This window comes from Barbus barbus, assembly GCF_936440315.1.
Source record: "Barbus barbus genome assembly, chromosome: 23".
Lineage (NCBI taxonomy): Eukaryota > Metazoa > Chordata > Actinopteri > Cypriniformes > Cyprinidae > Barbus > Barbus barbus.
The window spans coordinates 26,409,783-26,431,378 of NC_136751.1; the positions used below are offsets into that span (position 1 = coordinate 26,409,783).

The 21,596-nt window shown below is 39.3% G+C and overlaps 1 protein-coding gene across 4 annotated transcripts in view; it reads left to right on the forward strand.

The window, feature by feature from the left end:
• LOC306842961 (SH3 and multiple ankyrin repeat domains protein 3-like) overlaps positions 1 to 17,566 on the forward strand; it is a 258,820-nt gene extending 241,254 nt beyond the window's left edge. For 2 of the 4 annotated variants that reach the window (XR_013781799.1, XR_013781800.1), the window contains 10 exons: positions 155 to 237; positions 2,075 to 2,199; positions 2,390 to 2,525; positions 5,671 to 5,751; positions 7,588 to 7,712; positions 8,512 to 8,617; positions 8,917 to 11,389; positions 12,154 to 12,202; positions 13,450 to 13,490; positions 15,338 to 15,476. Coding sequence is in view for 2 of the 4 variants with exons in the window: in XM_079374195.1 (XP_079230321.1) it covers positions 155 to 237; positions 2,075 to 2,199; positions 2,390 to 2,525; positions 5,671 to 5,751; positions 7,588 to 7,712; positions 8,512 to 8,617; positions 8,917 to 11,389; positions 15,338 to 15,887 (3,679 nt within the window). In the remaining 2 variants the exon portion in view is untranslated. Of the gene's footprint in view, positions 1 to 154; positions 238 to 2,074; positions 2,200 to 2,389; positions 2,526 to 5,670; positions 5,752 to 7,587; positions 7,713 to 8,511; positions 8,618 to 8,916; positions 11,390 to 12,153; positions 12,203 to 13,449; positions 13,491 to 15,337 lie in introns of all 4 variants that reach the window. The other 2 variants (XM_079374194.1, XM_079374195.1) reach the window with 2 other exon arrangements.
• Positions 17,567 to 21,596: the final 4,030 nt, after the last annotated feature.

Sequence of the window (21,596 nt, forward strand, 5' to 3'; positions counted from 1 at the left end):
GCTTTTAACCTGATTGGCTCATCAGCGGAGCGGGGCGGGGATCAGGGAGAGTAGCGGTGTGTGGGGGTACGTCCAGGTGGTCCGGCCGTGGTGGTCCTGATACAGGCATGGTGCTGGAGTCTGACCTCACTGTCCTGCTCTCTCTTATGCTCAGTGATTACATCATCGAGGAGAAGAATGCTGTGCTCCAGAAGAAAGAGAATGAGGGATTCGGCTTCGTCTTGCGGGGTGCTAAAGGTAAGGTGTGGCTTTGAGTTCATGGCCTCGGTTTGCCCTTACAGTCAGAGTTGCAGCTTCTTTCACAATACTGGGTTACATTACACACTTAAAGTCAACATGAAACACTGTTCGCAACACATTTTACTTTTGTAATGTGATGCATTTCCAAGTAAAACAGGATTTTCAAATTGTTTGATCTGTGCTGTCACAATAAAGGCAAAAAATGCCCAAAATACATGTTTAAAAAATGTATAATAATAATAATTATTATTATTATTGTTGTTGTAACACTAATTAGCAATAGTTAATAATAGTTATTTTTATTATTAACAAAAATTAAAATTATAATACATTTTTATTAGTATTGTTTTTGTTCTTAAGTTATTTAAAAATGTGTGAAAAATTTGATTATTATTATTATAACAATAAGTGGCAATAGTTAATAATAGTTTTTATTATTTTTATTGATAATAAATAAATAATAATCAAAATTGCCATGAAAACTATAATAAAAATATTAGTATTAAATTATTAAATAATAATAATAATAGATAGCATACAGGGATTTATATACAGAGAGAGAAAAAAAAGATTTTTCGATTTAAGATATTCTAGTTGTGATTAAAAGAACCCTAAAAGCAATAGCCTCATCTGAAAAACGTACAGTATATAATGTACCATGAAGAACATTTTAATGACCAGTGAATAACCAATATAAGAATCCCTGTAAAAACCCAAGCATTGAACCAAAATGTAGTTTTCTCCAGAGTTAAAATGAATATTACTCTGAAATAACATTCATCACACATCTACAATTATTTACACTGCCCTCCAAAAGGTTTTGGACAATATTGGCATGAATCCTTTTTAATTTGTGATAATTTTGCACTGATAAGGGACAACACAAACTATGAAAACATATTTTATTACATAAACAGTTTATACATAGAAAAAACATTTTCTGGGCATCCGAGCTGTCAGTTTATTCAAACATTGACTTTGAATTGGCAATCAATTGTTGAAGCTACAGTATTAAGGGGTGCTGAACCAAAACTCTTTTAAAAACCAGGGCCAAGTTTAAACCAGTAACCAGGCATCACAGCTGGCAAAGGGGCATGTCTGACTTTGACATGTATATATTGCTCTCATTGTGTTTTATTGCTGGTCTTCAATGATAATGTCAAGTTACTTTAATGAATTTGCACCAAAAAATGATAAGGATTTATGTTGATATCGTCCAAATCCACACTTTGCCAGGGGTGTTTCCAAACTTTTGGAGGGCAGTGTATATGAAATAGTTAATGATAGTTCAAACTCAATGCATATCAATAATGCAACAGTTAGTGTGCTTTATTGATGCTGTTCTGGTGACAGCATAAAATAGAGTTAAGTGAATGTTAACTTCATTACTTACATAATCAAATATCGCGGTCACTGGTTCATATTGTGACATTTCTGAAACGCGTATAGTGGTGACTCAAAAGCATTATTAGACAGTTGTGTTTGACAACACATACAGATCAGCAGGGTTTGTGAGTAGTGTGTGTGTGTGTGTGTGTGTGTGTGTGTGTGTGTGTGTGTGTGTGTGCGCCATCCTGGGTAGGAGTTATGAGTTCCTAATGCCATCTGTTACCCACATGGTGCATTAATATCTCTCACGAATATGGGTATCAGCAGTCTCTTTATTGCTTTCATAATTTCTATACTATGACTTCCTCGAAGATTAAAAGGAAAACACTTACAGATCTATTTGTACACGTTTATATTAGTATATACTAAGCAAGCTATTCATTGACTTCACAAAGAGTCTAAGCACCAATAATGTCATATTCCATGTGATTCTCTGTTTGTGTAGCGGAGACGCCCATTGAAGAGTTTACACCCACACCTGCCTTTCCTGCACTGCAGTACCTGGAGTCTGTGGATGTTGAGGGCGTGGCCTGGAGGGCGGGGCTAAGGACTGGTGACTTCCTGATTGAGGTATAGGATTGGTTTGTCCACTGATATCCCAGATCTTCCTGTATCTACTATTAATCATGTTTCACATTTTCAGCACATTAAAATGCAGTAATGTTTGTTGCAGCTGTGTACTGACCTTGAGTCTAGTCTGAGATTCTGGGATTGTGCCAGAGGGGTTGAAAAACACTTATGATTATGATTTTTCTCTCAGGTTAATGGTGTAAACGTGGTAAAAGTGGGACACAAGCAGGTGGTGTCACTCATACGGCAGGGCGGGAATAACCTCCTGATGAAGGTGGTGTCAGTCACACGGAAGCCAGAGTCTGAGGAGTCTGTCAGGAAGAAGGGTAAGATGCTGGTTCACCTCAAACAGAACTGTCCTAGATAATAAAGCTGCTATATTATATTATATTATATATTATTTTGTCATTTTAAAATTAAATTATTATTATTATAATTATTTTATATTTTCTTTATTTATATTTAATGCTGTCAAACGATTAATTGCGAATAATCGCTTCCAAAATAAACGTTTTTGTTTACATAATATATTTATGTGTACTGGGTATATTTATTATAATTATGTAAGCAAAAACGTTTATTTTGGATGCGATTAATCGTTTGACAGCACTATTTATATGATATATTCTGTATTTATTTAAATTTCTGTATTATTTATTTCTATTTATTTTAAAATATTATTATTATTTAATGATTTATTTTATGTTTTTATTTTATTTTTATGAAATTTTTTTACATTGTTTATGTAATTTTAAAATTAAATTACTTTTCCATCAAAGGAAAATGCAAGTTTATATATTGCTGAATTTCCCTGCAGTGAAAATGCAAGTATTAATATTATTTTATTTTATTGTTTTTAAGTTAAATTTTCTTAACTTTAATTTTAATTTTAATTGACTTTCCAACAATGAAAATGCAACTATTATTAATAGGGTTTGCGGCTTACAAACAAGGTCTGCAGTTTAATATATTGCTTAAATGTACAGTAGTTCATATGTATTCATGTGTATCTCTCAAGAATAGCATCTTACTGTTAAGTCAGTTACACGCAAATGGTGTAATATTGAGTATGTGGTATTATAGTTGAGTTATATGGAATGTGCTGACTGCTGGTTTTGTTTGTTTATTGTGGGCGGAGCTACTGCAGTCAGACAGAAGAGCTCTTAAAGGCACGGGTTGCTAGGGAACCAGTCTTTGATGCTCTGTACTGTAAGTAATGATCAGACAGTGAGAGATTTCTCTCAGCAGGCCAAATCTAGTCTCAAACACGAGGAAAAGAAATGCTGCACGAATGAATAAAGGAGCGAATGTAATGTTCATAGCCGATCGTGACGGTAATGACTGTGTTTGTCAGAGGAGAAAACTTTAGGAGCATTAACTAAATGACAGGGTTATTTGTCACAAGGAATTGTGATGACTAAGCAGATTGAAGTGTTTTCTGTGCAGCCTTTCCACATGCACACATTTGTGCATTCCTACACCCACTCAATCGATTAGCAGTTGAATGAGTCCACCGGTAGAGTTATTAGAACCACAGTAAAATCTCGAAACCCAAAGAGTTAGTCTATTCAATATCCATGCAAACTATCCTCACATTTATCTGCAACTCCCACACAATCCGAACCCTTCATTGACCTGTGTTTGACTTTAGTGGATGGTGGAACAGCATAGTAAGACAGTCGTTTAGCAGACACTTTTATCCAAAGCGTCTTACAGTATAGATTGAATCAGGATGGTTGACTATGCAGATCCATCCCTAACTGGAAAGTACTGTAAATATAAGTTTTTTGCATTTACTCTATGCTTTTTTGCAACTCTTTATAGATATATCAGACATTCTCGCTGTCTTTTCAGCATCTCACTCAATGGACATGTCTAGTTAAATTAGTGTCTGTTCTGTTGTTTTTTTTATAATTATTATTAATAATTTTAATTTAATTTAATTTTATATGTAATTATTTCTTACGTTTCTGGATTGAAAGAAAATAGCTGCACATTTAACATACTCCATGAATATTTTATTTTATTTCATAATTTTTTTTATAATTAAGTGGATTTCCACAAAAGAAAATGTGAGTACTGTATATTTAACAACTAAATGTAGTTCATATATGTTCAACAGTGAGTCTCTCAAGTGCAAAATGCATTATCTACACTTCTATTTAACGCCTTTGCCAGATGCTTTCATCCTAAGCAACTTATTTATTTTATTTTATTATTTATTAAGTTATTAGATTTTTCACCATGGAAAATGACTACACGTTTAACATTTTTTATATTTAGGAATTTAGGAAAATGCAAGCATTATTAACAAAGTTTGTAGATTATAAGATCCACAGCTTGATTTATTGCTTAAAGGTAATTTCTACGTTCAACAGTGAGTCTCTCAAGTGCACTAAACTTCTATTTAATGCATTTGGCAGATGCTTTCTTCCAAAGCTAATTGCATTGCATTTAAGCTATATATTTGATCAGTTCATGCATTCCCTGCGAGTCAAACCCTTGATCTCGGTGTTGCTAGCAGGATTCTTTGCAGCATACAACAGAAATGAACTATCCCTGCAATCAGAGGAAAGTGCTGTGTTGTTTATGCCTCTAAGACAGATCCTTACCCTAAAATCTGATTGTTGATAAGAATGTTGTTCTTACTTGGCAAAATCACAGTCACCTGCAAAGTTATTGCAGGGTTATTGCATAACTCTGGGCTATGCGAACTACCACACACTTACACACTACTGATGAAGTAATAATAGAGTGTCTGTTGTTAGTTTTGTGGCTATATCCTCCCACACACACATACAAACTCACACACACAGATTCTCACAGTTGAAATGCACAAAACCAGGCCTTGCTCCTGCCAGAGTTGCCATGGTTACTACAATGCATGTTTGAAGTAAGTATTGCATTAGTGCCTTGCTATTTCTCTCCTCGTCTCTCTCTCTCCAGCTCCACTCTGGTCTGCAAGGTTGTTAGCTGAAGGAGTGAAGAGTTTTACGCCGATGTTACTGAGACGACAGAAGTGTCTGATCTCCTGGAACGCTGATTGTTTTCTTGGTGCTTCTTGTATCACTGCTTGGGAGTTTATAGCATGCGTTGGACATAGCACCAGGTTTCGTTTCTGAGAGACAAAGGGAAACTCAGCCACCATTTGGGTCGTAAGAGGCTGAATGTGATATGAGGAGTTTTGGGAGACGAGTATTTCTTTCTACCATCGGAGGGCCACCAAGAACGGAAGTTGGTTTCTGGTTGTGCAATCACACAGGAGATGTCTGATAGTTGCATGATTCTATGTTGCATGTCAGAGAGAGAAAGGCGGAAGGAGAGAGTTTAATCGTGGTGCGGCAGTGTGGTACGTTGATCTTCGGATGAAGATGGTGAAAAAGCGCTGGCAGCTGCCGATGGGCAGCAGCCGTGAAGGCCCCTCGCCACGCCATCCTATCTTCTCATCTAGTCCTTGCCTTTCCTCCACAGCGCCCCCACCTCCAAAAAGAGCGCCCAGCACCACCCTCACCCTGAGGTCCAAAAGCATGACTGCTGAGCTCGAAGAACTAGGTAAGAATTCCTCAAACATACAAATGTGCTATGTTGTGAGGTTGAATATTTTTTCTTTCAGTTTTTGTCTTAAAGGAATAGTTCACCCAAAAATTAAGATTTGCTGAAATGTACTCACCCTCCGGCCATCCGAGATGTAGATGAGTTTGTTTCTTCATCAGGACAGATTTAGACAAATGTAGCATTACATCACTTACTCAACAATGGATCGTCTGCAGTGAATGGGTGCCGTCAAAATGAGAGTCCAAACAGCTGATAAAAACATCACAATAATCCACACCATTACAGTCCATCAATTAACATCTTTTGAAGTGAAAAGCTGTATGTTTGTGAGTAAGTGTTATTATGGATTATGGACTTGTTTTTTGGCTGGAAGCAACGGTTTAAAGTTAAAATGACTTAATGATGGATTTGTTTCTTACAAACATGTTAACTGATGGACTGGAATCATGTGGATTACTTGTGGATTTTTATGATGTTTTTATCAGCTGTTTGGACTCATTCTGACGGCACCCATTCACTGCAGGGGATCCATTTGTGAGCAAGTGATGTAATGATAAATTTCCAATGAAGAAACAAACACTGTAATTTACACTATTGAAGGGATGCGCATTCTTGGATTCAGTGTGCATTTTTTTAAGCCTATGCGCATATGAAGATGGATATTTTTGGGCAGCAGGGTTCTTCCAAATAGTCATTTAGATTATGAAATAGTCGATTAGGAAAATAGATAGTTTTACACATCCTATTCCCCTAACACGTACACACACATTTGGATGCAACATGTTCTCTCTATCTGTCTCTCTCTGTGTTGCTCTTTCTTGTTTATTTAACAACTGTGTCATCTCCCTCCTGCAGCCATTTGGGCTGTTCAAAACATCAGCTGTCTTTTCCTCTCTCGCTCAATCTGTGCTCTGAGTTTACCGAGTTCATTATACATATTCACTCACATTCACATACTGAAACGCATATCGACAGACATTTGCTGCTGTGAGACTTTAATGGAGAAGTGTTCTGTACATTTATTTCATGCTCAGCCTCTGCGAGGAGGAGAAGAGGAGGTGAGTTGAGGTTTTTAGAAGCCAACAAAATCACAGACATTTGTGTACGCAACCATCTTCACCTTGCTCATGCTGGAATATGATTTATTTAGCTCTGTTCCAAAACCTAGTGAGCTGCCTACCTAACCAGTATTTTTAGCCATTCCCATCACGAAGGCAGTAAAATTATGCTCTCTTAAAAAATACCTTGTTTTGGATGTCCCAGAATGTTTTGAAAAAAAGCAAATATTAAAATTATCATACTTATTTAAACATACATTGATTATATTATTCAAATTTTTAAAAACCAACGTGTCAACATGTAATAGATTAATGACTATTTTATCCAGTATTTCTGTATTTTTCATGCTTATTTGAATTTCACACTCTTAACGTAGCAACATGTGCTGATGCCAAACTAGAAATCCATTGTGAGTTTCACCTCTCATGTGCTTCACACGAGGAATTCTATCTGTGATGTTTTTTAATAGTTTTTTTTGTCAACATGCAATACCTTGATAAACTTCAGAAGAACATACGAATGTATCCTGTGTAAGACACTACTCAAGCCGGGCAGGTCTATGGGTTGGAACCGAGCTTGTCAAACTACACCTTTTGCCATAAATAAGGAGCAGTGATGCATTCCATTAATTATGTGTCATTAACATTTCCATTTCATATTTATTTTGCCTTTTTTATTTCAAAGCATGTGATCAAATGAGATCCATATTGCAACCTGTTGAGAACTACCTGTGTGAGTGTTTGAACTTGGTTTCATGTTTGTGTTTCTTAACAGAAAGGCTAGATGAGATTTTGGCCTCTCAAGAGACAGTACTGAGGCCAAAGGTGGAAACAGACTACAGAGCAGCAACGGTGAAGCAACGTCCTACTAGTCGCAGAATTACACCAGCAGAAATCAGTGTAAGATACAGTATGTCCGCACATGCTCAGATGATCAGAAAGGGTCCCATTTTAGCAGCATTGACCAAATACGCTGTATGTACACAGTGGACTTCAAAAGTCAAAAATGTTTCTTTGTTTTACATTTATCAAACTGAAAAACTGGCTTGATGCAGGTTTGATGGTGGTCTAATGCAGGGGTTTTCAACCTGTGGGGCGCGCCCCCCCAGGGGGGCGCCAGCACCTGTCAAGGGGGGCGCGAGCATCAATTAATTCAGAGACATTGCCTTGAAGATTTATGAATACGAGCTTTCAAATCTTCAGCCATCCGCTAGGGGGCAATCTGACTCCCGCTGTTAGGCGACAGTGAGAATGGTGTAAAATGATTTACGGTTAGTCATGTCAGAAATCCAACCACGGATTGGCATGTTGTTATCTCAGAAACAGGCTCAGCCATCACACTGAATCAGGTAAGCTGGTTATATGTTTATGTTTCTTAATGCTACGCACTGGAATCGCAGCAAACAATATGTGAATGATGTTCGCACACTTTGGGCTCGCGCGGCGGCGGCGGGGGGGGGTTGGGTGTTGAGGCGGGCGCGAGTGAAATTAGACAAACTTGGGGGGGCGCATGTCCTAAAAGGTTGAAAACCCCTGGTCTAATGTACCAGCATAGTTTTCCAAAACACAGCTGTATGCTGGTATTTTCAGTAGGGATGAAGCTTCTTACAATAACAGTAGCCAATAGAAACACTTTGTTGAAAATATGCCAAAATTTTCTTGCTTGACCCTTTTAAACATAAATGTTTTCTTTGTGCAGTCTCTTTTTGAGCGGCAAGGACTTGCTCTCCATGGTGCTCTACACCCAGCGTTGGAAAAAGCCCACATGCAGCTGCCGAAAAGCATGGCTAGAACAAAGTCTTTTGGTAATTCTTCAGGAATCTTTTACATACACTCCTCAATTAAGCTCCTCAATTTGAAATAGCAGTAAAGTGCTTGGCTTTGTTCTAGTTTCTTTTAGTTATCTGTCCTTTGATCTTCAAAATCTGAATGCATTTAAATGCAGCACTTTAACACACAGTAACATTTGGAATGCCAAGAATAAGGGAAGCAGTGAAAGGAAAGACCAAAGATCAAATCTGTTAACTATTGCATACTTGTTCGTCATCAAAGCTCAGCCAAACCCAAAATAATTTTTTATAGATCTATCTGTCTGTCTGTGCAGGAGCAACGGAAGAGGATCGACTGTCTGCCCTGGCAGCAGAGCACAGGTTTCCACGGAGCTCCTCCATGACGGACAGCCTGAGAGACAGCCATAATATCCCTCCACCTCCTCAAACGGCTCCCCCACCTCCCCCATCGCTTTACTATCTAGATACTGGACCCCCTCCTTCGTTCTGCCCACCCCCTCCCCCTGGCCGCATTCACGACCCCAGCCGTTCCAGTTTTAAACCAGGCTCTGAACCAAGACTGCACGCTTTGCCACAGACAATGTCTGCTGAGCTGTTTGAGCCGCCTCGCCATGCCTCCCACATGGATCGGCAGAAGAAAGCCCGCTCCATGATCATCCTGCAGGACTCCTCCCACCTTCCCGTGGAGCCTACTGACATCCCCAGGCCAGGTCCTGTTTCAACTCCGCCCGAAAGGATCAAGCGGAAAGGTCGGGTCATCGATAACCCCTACGCCAATGTGGGCCAGTTCAGTGTGGGTCTGTTCACACCGCCTCCGAGCAAGCCACAGCGGAGGAAGAGCCCGCTTGTAAAGCAACTGCAGGTGGAAGATGCTCAGGAGAGAGCCTCGCTAGCACTGGCATCCATCCATGCGAGAGATCACTCTCCCTCTGGGCGCCTAGCTGCCCATCATACCAGCAGGGCTGATTTCTATCAGCAGCAGCTGTTGCAGGAACGCAGTAAAGCTCAGGCTCAGGGACTATTGCAAGGAAAGGGACCTTTCGCTGCCACCATTGCTGATGCTGTGAAAGACCGGGAACGTCGTCTGGAGGAGAGGCGGAAATCCACAGTCTTCCTATCAGTGGGCACTATGGAGGGCAGTTCGGCGCCACCACCAGAGGCCCCCTCACTCACACCATCCCGTTCTGTTGATGAACGAATGCTCACACGTGAACTTGGTCAGTTGCCTCCTCCCGCCCTGGCGTTGCGGCCCTCTCCTGGGGGCACCACCTTCATTCACCCACTGACGGGCAAGCCCCTGGACCCCAACTCTCCATTGGCACTTGCGCTGGCCGCAAGGGAACGGGCATTAACCTCCCAGAGTCAGTCCCCTTCAAGCAGCCCTGAGCCCAGAACTAAACATGAAGCTGCTGGAGGGGTGCTGTATATGGAGACCAAGACCAAAGAGGCTGCGCGGTCAGAGGGTGAGGGGGAGTTTGCCTCGCCTCCCTTTTCCCCTGCAACAAAAAGAATTTACGAGACCTCCGCCCCCACCAGCAGAATCCAGTGGGGAAGTCCCATATCCACCAGGAAAGAGTTAGAAATAAGGACAGAATCGAAGGCGGAAAGGAAAATTGAGGACAAGAAGAGTATGATCATCAGCATCATGGACACGTCTCAGCAGAAAACTGCTGGGCTTATCATGGTTCATGCAACGAGTAATGGGGAGGCCGTGGGGCCCAGCCCAGAACACGCTGTCCCCTCTCCCTCTCCTAAGGGGGCATTGTCAGAGAGCCCGAAACCCATGTTAGCCGAAATTAAACGCGCTAAGTCCCCTGGTCCCGATGCTCCTTCGAGATCCACCCCGCCTCCAGCCACAGCTCCAACTTCCCAGGCACCTCCCAGCCCGTCCTCAGATAAAACCCTGGCACAGGGTAGTTCTGAGGAGGATGTGGAACCCTATACGGTCACATTGCCACCTGCCATACTCTCTTCCAGTGACGAGGAGACGCGTGAGGAGCTCCGCAAAATCGGTGTGGTTACTCCACCAAATGAATTTGCCAATGGCCTTCTTGGAAAGACACCTGCAACTGCAGTACCTCCTGCTCCTACATTGGCGCAGACAACCCCTTCTGCCCTGCCCTCGGCTCCACCCCCACCTCCTGCTCCTCCAGCAGCGGTCGCCGCTGCAGCACAGGTCCCCGCTAGCAGTGGCCCGCAAGCAGCCTCAGGGAAGCCATCTGAGTCCCACCTGGGCCCAGAGTCTGCTGCTGACTCCGGGGTGGAAGAGGTAGACACTCGCAGCTCCAGTGATCACCACCTAGAGACCACGAGCACCATCTCCACCGTCTCCAGTATGTCCACACTGTCCTCGGAAAGCGGCGAGCCCATGGACACCTACACCACCCACGCAGATGGCCAGACATTCATTCTTGATAAGCCGCCAGTGCCTCCAAAGCCAAAGCTCAAGTCCCAGCTCAGCAAGGGCCCGGTGACGTTCAGGGACCCCCTGCTCAAGCAGTCATCCGACAGCGAACTGCTCTCACAGCAGCACGTGGCTGCGTTGGCTGCTGCTGCGGGAGCCTCAGGCCCGGCCAGACCCCGCTACCTCTTCCAGAGACGCTCCAAGTTGTGGGGGGACCCCGTGGAACCCCGTCCGCTTTCGGGGGCAGAGGAAGGCAAGCCCACTGTGATCAGCGAGCTCAGCTCTCGGCTGCAGCAGCTGAATAAGGACACGCGCTCACTCGGGGAAGAGCCGCTTGGTGCTTCACTTGACCCTGGAAGAAAATCGCCCGTGGTCGGTGCAAGGTAAGGCGTGAATCCTGGAGAAGACCGAATGCATATCAGCTTTGCAACTGAATCTGAACTTCTATGAAAAAAGTTCAACACCTTTTCTAAAGCAACATTGCAAAGAGAATACAGAAGTTGGTTGTTTATACTGCAAATGCAAGTTTGCTATTGGTTAAATAACAGTGAGAACACTGTGCAATTCTTTTCCCATATCTGAATAACAATGTTCAATCGGAGCTCACAGTTTGCATTTAGTAATATAAAATAAAATGAACATAAATTATATATTAAACATCCTCGTGAAAATCACAAAGAATACCAAAGAACATAACATGTGTCTGTCTAGAGTTTCACAAGCAGTCACCTTTAACTTTATTTAAAAGAACGCTAATCCAGAACCATAAAATTTCTTACTCGTTTAGAAGCATTAAGTGATCATGTTTAACATGCTTTCTTCATTGAGATGTTTGGAGCCCCCGAACTATCTCAGCATTGGACGACCACTGGTAAGTAATGTAGAACGGCCTCAGGCTGATCTCACAGCTCTACCACATAACCTGTAGACAATAGTTAGTGATACAGACTTTTCTATAGATACACCAATGCACATAACCAGAGCTACAGGGACAGTTTGAGATCAAATAATTAATTCCAATAAAAATGTTTCATATAAAATCAATAAACGTCAATGTTTTTTTCTGTCTTGATTTTTTTAAAGCACCAGCTGTGTACTATTTTGCTTATATCCTTAAATACAGCTGAAGTCCTTTATATCCCAACAGATGTGACAAGGACATGGAAGACAGTAAACCTTAGCTTTTAGCCACTAGGGTAAATCAAATGTCATTCCTTTTATTTTCTATTCTTTAACATCCACTAATCCCATATTCAATCACTTTTGCTGACATTGTCCTGGGTTTTATTAATCACTTCTGCAGGTTCTGTGTTCCCTTGTCCACCCTGGCAAATCAACCAAAATGCCTCTCCCTTGACATTATTGTCAAGTATTCTAAGTGCATCTATTTCGGTTAGGGTAACTACATTATGACATCAATTTTATTCGAAAAGCACTTCTTTAAGTCCCTCTGTCTTGCCATTTGGGTGTTCACAAGGTAACATGGCCTGAGGGCATGCACCATCTCAAGCTTCGACCTCTCACCTTCCAAACTCTGTCACATCTAACTCAGTGAGCTTTTCCCTGCGGCCTGCTTCTCTATGGCACCGTGCTAGCAGTATGTATGTGGGCCCATGTGTGGCTGATGGTTTTTTCTTGCAACATCATGGGATATGAATGTGTTGTTTGAACCATGTTTATCACAGTAATCGTGAGCTATAAACCCATGTTTGTCCAACCCTCAATAAAGTTATTTTAAAACTGGATTAAATTTAAATTAATTACACTAGCTGAAAGTTGTCATTTCTCATTGGATAATCCAACATAAAACCAACATAATCATCACAGTGTCACCATAATAATAATGATAACATCTCATTCCTCTCAGTCTGTGTAGTCGTTCTTTTTCTTTCTCTCCATTCAAACATGCTGTCCAAGTTTACTGTACTTGCTAAGTGTTTTGTGACACTTTCATCCATTAATCATGCTAACACAGTGATCGCTCCAGCTTCTTCTGAGAAAAATTGTTGCTCATGTAGTTTTATGAATTGTTAATTTTTTCATGCATATTTGTTCATTTTGCTTAATTTTTGTTTTATTTGACCAGAACGGCACCTTACCCCAGACAGAGGATGTATTGAAAGAAATGCTGTGTTTAATTTCACATCATCAAAAGTCACTCTTTATTGATAGTGTTTATATGTGCACGTTCCACCATTGAAAGCTGAGGTCTGGGGCTAGCTGCGCTCTGGTCTGTGTCGCTGCGCATTTGGTTTGCATTCAATTGACATTGTTGAGGATGTGAAGTGTGTGGTGTTTGTTTTTGTTCTGTCATGGACTGATGCTAACCGACCGCTCTCTCTCTCTCTCTCTCATTGCCCCTCACTCTCTCTCTCTGTTTCTCCATCTCCCTCTCTCCCTCTTTCTCTCACTCTCTCTTTGCATGCTACGCTGCTCTGTCTAGAGCTGAATCTGAGGCTAAGCCCAGAAGAGCCGGGCACCTGTGTAAGTGCGCATGAATCATCTCATCTCTGTTTTTTTTCTGTTTCCACACCTCTGAGTCAAGCCCTGATCATCATCCACCCTATCTCATTTACTGACCTGCCTTATGCTAATTTGGCCAGTCCCCTCTAAACCCCAGCTTTTCCATGTTTTTCATTGGCTGCTTAATTCTCAATCCTCAAGTTACAGAGGCAAAAGAATTCGATCAATTCAAGTATAGGGCATTAGTTTTCATTTAGATTTTTCATAGACTGCTTCTACAGATATGATAGGTAATGATCAGAGCTTGCACCTGTATTGCTAAATAAGTTCTGTCCTCTTCACCCGGGGTGCAAAAATATGGCTGACTTGGCTAGTTATGTAAAAATCATTCAAATTATGAATCCTATATTGTTATATATTTTTAACTAAATAATACAATAAGTAATTTGAAGGCTGAGATGTTATACGTGTCTCCATATCTGTCTTCTGTTGTTTCTCATGTGTTGCATGTTTGGTTGTGCTTTCAGTGTTCTGCTGTAGTGCTCATAATATCTGTGTAAATCTGGCCATGTTTTACATTTCATTCAGATTGCATTCAAACTGACATAACACCCCAGTCATTACCGTTGATTGTTAACTGAGTAATTACATCTGATCTTCGCTTCATTGCACACAGAGGCAGGTTTTAAGTGGAGAGTGAGTTTCTTTTGCCTAGTTACAGTTGTAGCATGCAGAACTAAAAAAAAATTTATGACTTCAACCTTATAAAATGTTTTTTAAACAGTCTTAAATTTAGTGGCAAAAACTAAAGTCATTAAAAAATTAAAACATTAAAAAAGTATAAATTAAATTTAATATGGATATGCATTTGGTCAGTTGCTCTGCATTTAGTGTTTTTATTTAACTAAATTACATTGAAAAATGAATAATCTTAAATTATTGAAATTACATTAAGGTTTTTGTCCGATTGTCATCTGAAAATATGTAGAAATCCTCGAAGCAAGAAAAATGTACTTGTGAAGCCATACACAGTAAGGTTAATTAACATTAACTCACAGCGAGCAATACATTTGTTACAGAATTTATTCATCTTTGTTAATGTTAGTTAATTAAAATACAACTGTTCATTGTTAGTTCAAGTGATCTTAGCTCCAATACATAATATGAACAACTTTTAAATTGCAATAATGTATTAGTAAATGTTGAAATTAACATAAATACCTCAAATTTAAAAACTGATTTAGAAGTTTAGATGCTGATGATCAAATGTAGCCTAATGTTAACAAATGAAACAATTCTTGTAAATTTTTACCAGTATTTTTTACTTGTTTTTACCTTATTGATACTAAAAAAAATAATCTTCCAGTGCAGTAAGACAAACTACTCAAAATACAATGCATGAAAACAAGTCTTAATATTATTTGCATTTTGCTTCACAAGTAAATGGAGGGATTTTTAGATATTTTCACTGAAAAATGAAAAAATCCATTAAAACTCATTAACTCATTTTTACAGTGTAAATAGGTTGAATTTTGCTGTCATTTTGACTAAGGAGAAAACACTTAAAATTTAAGTTGTATGACTGAACTATAAACTCTAAAAACTAAAATACAAGCTCCTCCTTGGATCTTATAATGTATTCTCTATCTTTGCTCCGCAGGTCTGTAACACCTTTGCACTTCTATTATTACGGCTAAATGCATTAATTAAACGTGTCACTAACCACGTCTAACTCAAATAACGTAGAGTGCTAACATAGCTGATGCTTTACTGTTCTACTGTTTCTCACTAAAAATAAAAAATAAAAAGTTGACTTTCATCCTATCTGCCCCCTTCTTTTTCTCTTTTCTTCTGTTTCCTACTTTCAGACTCTTCAGCAGTTTGGGGGAGCTCCATACTATCTCTCAGAGAGGCTACGGCACCACCTACACCATCAGACCAGGCAGCCGCTACCCAATGACCCGTCGGACACCCAGTCCCGGTTCCCCGGACCGCTCGGATCCTCTGGGACCCATCCGGGGCTTCGGTCTGGCCACTTCTCCCATTACACCCCCCACCATCCTTAAGTCGTCTAGCCTCAGTCTCCCTCACGAACCTAAAGAAGTGCGTTTCGTCATGAGGAGCTCCAGCGCGCGGAGTCGCTCTCCCTCACCCGCTCCCTCCTCGGGCATGCCCTCCCCCCTGCTCACCCTGCGGCCGTTCCACCAGAAGCCCCTCCACCTGTGGAACAAGTATGACGTTGGCGACTGGCTGGCCAGCATTAACCTGTCTGAACACCGGGAGCGATTCCAAGAGCATGAGATCGAGGGCTCCCATCTGCCTGCTCTGACCAAGGAGGACTTCGCTGAGCTGGGCGTGACGCGTGTCGGTCACCGCATGAACATTGAGCGCGCCCTTAAACAGCTGCTGGAGAGTTGACCACGCGCCTCCCTCTACCTGTAGCTAGTCTCAACACAGTTTCTTTCTTTTATTTTTCTTATTTAATTTGCTTGTCTTGTAATTTTTCTTGCAATTCTTGAGATTTAAATCCGAAGTGTGTCATTTCGATGTTAAAATAATTGTCCTAACCCACACTTTCGTAAAAAGCAATCCCTGGTGTGGTATTAATATGTACCATTTAGGTACTAATTGGTACATTTTTTGGTGCTAATATGTAAGGCAGAGATGTTTAATTTTCCTTTTGATGGGCCACTTTTTTCAGAGTTTAGCTCTCAGCATTTTCAATACACTTGCCTGGAACTTTCTAGTGATTCTGTAGATCATGGTTAGCTGTTTTATGAACCCTTTAGGGGAAGAAATAAGTAGGGTTGCAAAGAAGCAGAAATCTTCAACCCTTTGCAACCCTATAAATAAGGTACAAAGGAAGGGTACTGCACCAGTGATAGCTTTTTTTGGACCTTTTTTCCCAGGAATGCAATTTAATATTCCCCTGAAAAACATTGCTCTGTTTATTTGCTCCCAACCAATCCAACGCACCAACATTGGCAGTGTTTGTCCAACCAATGACAGATTGGGAAACAATTTAAACAATATTTTTTGCAATTGCCGCAGAAATGACACACTTCAGTTTTAAATAATCTAACTATTTCCTAAATCCATCATTGGTGTAGTGGGTGTTGACTCCATGCTGTTTTTTTGTAGCACTATCCTAAGCCTCTCCCACTCTATTGCTAGCAGCCAATCACATGGGTGCTGTGTGTTTGGAAGGGGCTGTGATCGAATTAGTGATCGAATTGGCTTTGTTCACACTGCACAAAAAAACAAAATCTCATTTATTTAGCAAAATCAGATCGGCTGATAACTGGTTTATTCACAGTTGTTTCATGGTGCATTCAAGTATTTAATGCATTTTTGCAAATACTTAAAAATGCTCATTGATTCAACTCATTTACTATTCACGGTATAGTTTGCTATATGGTGAAAAAGTGAAAGAAAATTTGTGTATTTGGAAAGTAAATCTCATCCCAAATTAGGAAAAACTACTTGAAATCCAATTTGACAGTTCACACTGCATTGTAATCTGATTTCAAACCACTTACAGTAATGTCGGTCGAAAATAATAATTTTTTTTTTTTTGCTATCCAGACTACAAAACTCAGATTTTTGCTTTCTTGTCTAAACAAAGCCTATTCAATACATCTCGTAATGGATTCTTCAGTTTCATTAGCATGATAAACACCCACTAATCCCTTAGTCCCAAATCCATTTTTTTCTACTTTACTATCTGCGTCTTACCGCTGTGTCATTCAGAAAGGAGGGATGCTGTTGAGAAAAGGAAGTTCAGTTGCCTTTCAGAGTATTTTTTTAGGAGTGGATGAGCAGAGTGGGCGTGGCCGGATCCTCTCTGTCTACCGCCTGCCCCCTTCTGGCTGAGGGACGTACTACACTCTGAGAATGTTTAACCAACACTAGTGGCTTTTTCATAATCAGACTCTTAACTTTGGCTTTCCAAAGGAAATATGACATTAGATAGAATATCAATGTATTTAAATAGCTTTGAAAATGGAGGGAGACAGCAAACAACAGGACAGACTGTGCAAAACTGCACCTGTCTCTCTCCCTAGATGATTTATTCCACCAATAATTGACCCATTTTTACCAATTATATACATATATATTTGACAGAAAAAAGTATATAGATATATGAATATAACATTTTTGTCATAAATATAAAACTTATATATGATATTATATATATATATATATATATAAGACAAAAAAACACTCTTGAAAATGATTTTTGATGGTTATCCTTTTATGACGGACTGTAGCATGAAACGTTACATCACCATACGGAATGACGGTTGACTGGTTTGTTCGATTTGCATTGTACCACCCCATTTTTTGTTATAGTTTTACAGAACCTGGTCTTCCATCTTTAATTGGGCTGTAACGGTGTGTTCATGTTTGAGCCCTTCACACACACCGCTTTTGTCAGTTAATCATTTGAAGTTTTTTCGTATGAAACAAAAACGCGTTCCCAGTACAGTTACACACTTTCATGCACACAACCACACCGGTTTCTTATCCAAATTTGATCTAAATAAGTCTTCTTAATCTGGTAATAAGAAATTCCGAATAAGAAACTCTGCAATAAGTGTGCATGCAAACAAGTGTGTGTACAAACGTGTGTGCGGTGTGCATGACAGGACCACTTTGGGACGAGAAACATCTGGATGGTAACGACTGGTGTTCGACATCTCATTAAGAAACCAGAAGACAGAATCTATAATTGTAAAAGTTTCCAACATATGGATTATATGTTAAACTGCTGTAAGCACTGAAGCATTTGGCTTATTTGTTTTGGCCTTTTTTGTTTATTTATTTTTTCTTTCTCCTCATAGGTGGATTTTGTAGCTTGTGAAATATGATGCTTAGAAGAATTTTTATGAATTCATTTAGAATGAATTTTAGAATGACAACTAGTTAAAAGAAGTACCTGTGGACAAAAGAAAAAACAATCAATGAAAAAGAAGCCCAGAGATCCTGCAGCTGTATATATGGACAAATGACTAAAATATTTGCTTTTTATATCAATCACAAGCAATGTATATACGATAGTTTTCATATAAATTTTTAAAAATCAAAAAATATATAGATCTATATATGAATGTTTGGCATATATGCATAGTTAACCACCTGTCAAAAAAGGTGAAGATTTTACTCTTTGTATGGAGTTCGGGGGTGATTTGCACAAAACAAGGTGCTAGCATTTAAAGCCATTCATTCCCACCTGTCCCGTTCAACCCTCCATTAGGGCTCAACAGATGCATATTTAAAGAAACCTGGAACATGCAAACACAGACACACAGATGCTCATTTCTCTTCTGTGCACCATCAGTCCTGTTTTTAATAGCTAACGTGTGTGTGTGTGTGTGTGTGTGTGTGTGTGGCAGAAAGAGTTGATGCTTCACCATTGGTCATCTCTTCTCTTGCATCTGAAATCAGGCCGCATGCAAACAGCCAAGGATGACGAGACCTTCTCAGTGCATCATCAGATGAGCACGCCAATAACACTGTGTGCGAAAAAGCCCTTCAGAGTAGATGCCATATTTATCTTGAGATGAACGAAAAGAGAAGCTGTGAGGGATTGAAGTACAGCCTGTTCACACTGAAGGTAAATACAGATGTCACTCCTCTTCTTTATGCTGTTCTGGACACACAGTTAAATATGGGAGTAACATTCTAAACCTGATGCAAAATCAATTGTGATTTTAGACATTACAACAGTACAGAATGAAAAATAGATATTAATTCTTGGATTTGCTAAAGATGATATTTTACAGTTATTCATTTATTACTGGTAAATATTAATTTAATTTTTTATTTTTATTTTTTTTTGGGGGGGGGGGGGGGGGGGGGGGTTCATCTTTTAGTCAGCAAAAATGCATTAAATTGTCCAAAAGTGACAGAAATCGTTGTAACATTATAAATGTCTTTACTATTTCAAATATTTCTATTCCTCAGAGAATCCAGTATCACTGTTTCCACTGGAAATATTAAGTGGAAAAACTGTTTCCAACATTGATGACAATAAGAAATGTTTCTTGAGCGGCAAATCGGCATATTAAAATGATTTCTGAAAGATCATGTGACACTGATTGGATCCTGAAAATTCAGCTTTGCACCACAGGAATAAATTACATTTGAATATGTATTAAAATAGCAAAAATATATATTTTTAATTGTAATAAAATTATTTTTACTGCATGTTTTGATCCCATCAAAACATGCATAAAATACTTCTTTCAAATGAGTTAAATAGTTATCAATATTAATAAATCTACTAATATGCTATCGGTAGTGTCTCAAAGATATTTATATACATTTTTTCCTCTGATTGGCATTTAAAATATACAAATTTCCAGCATAAAATAAGGGTTTTAAATATCAAATGTGACTTGTGACCTTAAAACAGTACAAAATTGAACAGACTGTACTTTTATCACTTCGTAGCCTCATTTCTTTTCTGTAAATATGGTGGTTGCTCTGATTATATTTTATTCTCCCATCCTAGTTATCCTCTCCAAGACTAGTTACTATTTAGCTCATTAACAGAGTTACTGACCTCCCCTCCTAAAGCATCCGCTCTGCGTTAAACATCAGTCTGTTTGACTGTACAAGGGCTTGAATGAAGGTGTTGAGGGGCCGTTTGGAGTCGGGCCCCAAGATAACTGTGAATTACTTACTATACATGTCCTCCAATGCAGATGAGCCCTGGAAAAATACACACAGATTCCTTTATCCCACTTCGTTTTTTACATAAAATCTTACAGAAATGCTCGAGTTTTGATTTAGAGATCACCTATTTCATTTCCCATCCCGCTAAAAAAAATCATGTCCCTTTTTTCAGTTCATCCAGAAGAACATAAGCAAGCGTGCGTATGTTTTTGTGAATGTCGTCCCACTCTGGAGAATTGGAACTGCATTTCTGAGCCATATGTACCACAGTTTTCCTCTTCTCATCTTCTGTACACATCACTTTCATCTTTCATAATATTGATTTGGTCATGTACATTACATTATAGTAGTTCTAGCAGGAGATGAAAGGACATGAAGAAAAATGAACAAATGTGCCAAAAAGTAATTATAGTTTTTTTTTTCTTTGAGGTTTGTTATCTAACCCCAAATATAGGAGTTTATATACATTTTAATGTTTTTCAACGATTCCCATATGTGGCCCGATTCATTGAGTTTCATGGCCACATTCATGTCTGGGTTTAATGGTCTGTTCTGTTTGGCTTGAATTCCAGGAAGTCAATTAATGACTGACTTGCACATTCGGTGGACGCTCTCCCTGACCTTTGCCCTTTACTCTCTCCCAATGTAGCGCAGACATCAGGGGTTTAACCAGAATGAAAATTGCAATCAATTTCTTTGTAATTTTACTCTACCAATGGCAGGACTAAACATGAAATAAAACACATCATTTACATGACTACAGTATGTTCTATAGGGTTGTCCATCTTGTTTTCTGACCAACAAAAGCACAATAAAAATGGCAAGAAATGCAGTATATATTGCTTTAATGAGCATTGTTTTCTGGTGGGTTGATTGCTCAGTTGAGGTGGTGATTGAAGTTTATTTCACTCAGGTTCTGTTAGCACAGAGAGAGAAGCACTTTCCACAAAGAAGTGCAAAATAAGGCTTCAAACTCTGAAAAGGTCTTCATTTTGTAACTGAGCAAAGATTGCTTAACCTTCAGGAATTGTTTGACTCAAATAAATGTAAAATAAAAAAAACTGCTCGTATAGTATTTAGTTTTATAGGTTTGATGTACATTAAATGTATAAAAGAATATTAAAATATATAGCATTAAAACAAAATGACCAGAATGGGTGTCGCTTGCAGATTTCACTGTTTCTCTAATTTAGTCTCTAATGCTGATTTTTAATGAATTTCACATAAAGAATATTTGATTTTGGAATCTTTATATTTCATGTGAATTGAGTGTTGAGGAGTGTTGGACTGGTTCACATTTGATTTCAAAACTAGCAACTTTTCATGCATTGATCATTTTCTGTTCGAAGCTAGATGAATTTGTCAACTTACCCCATTCCTGGAGAGTGCTGATAATTAATAGCTGAATGATGCTACATGTAAGCTCTCGCTTGTTTATATTTCTTT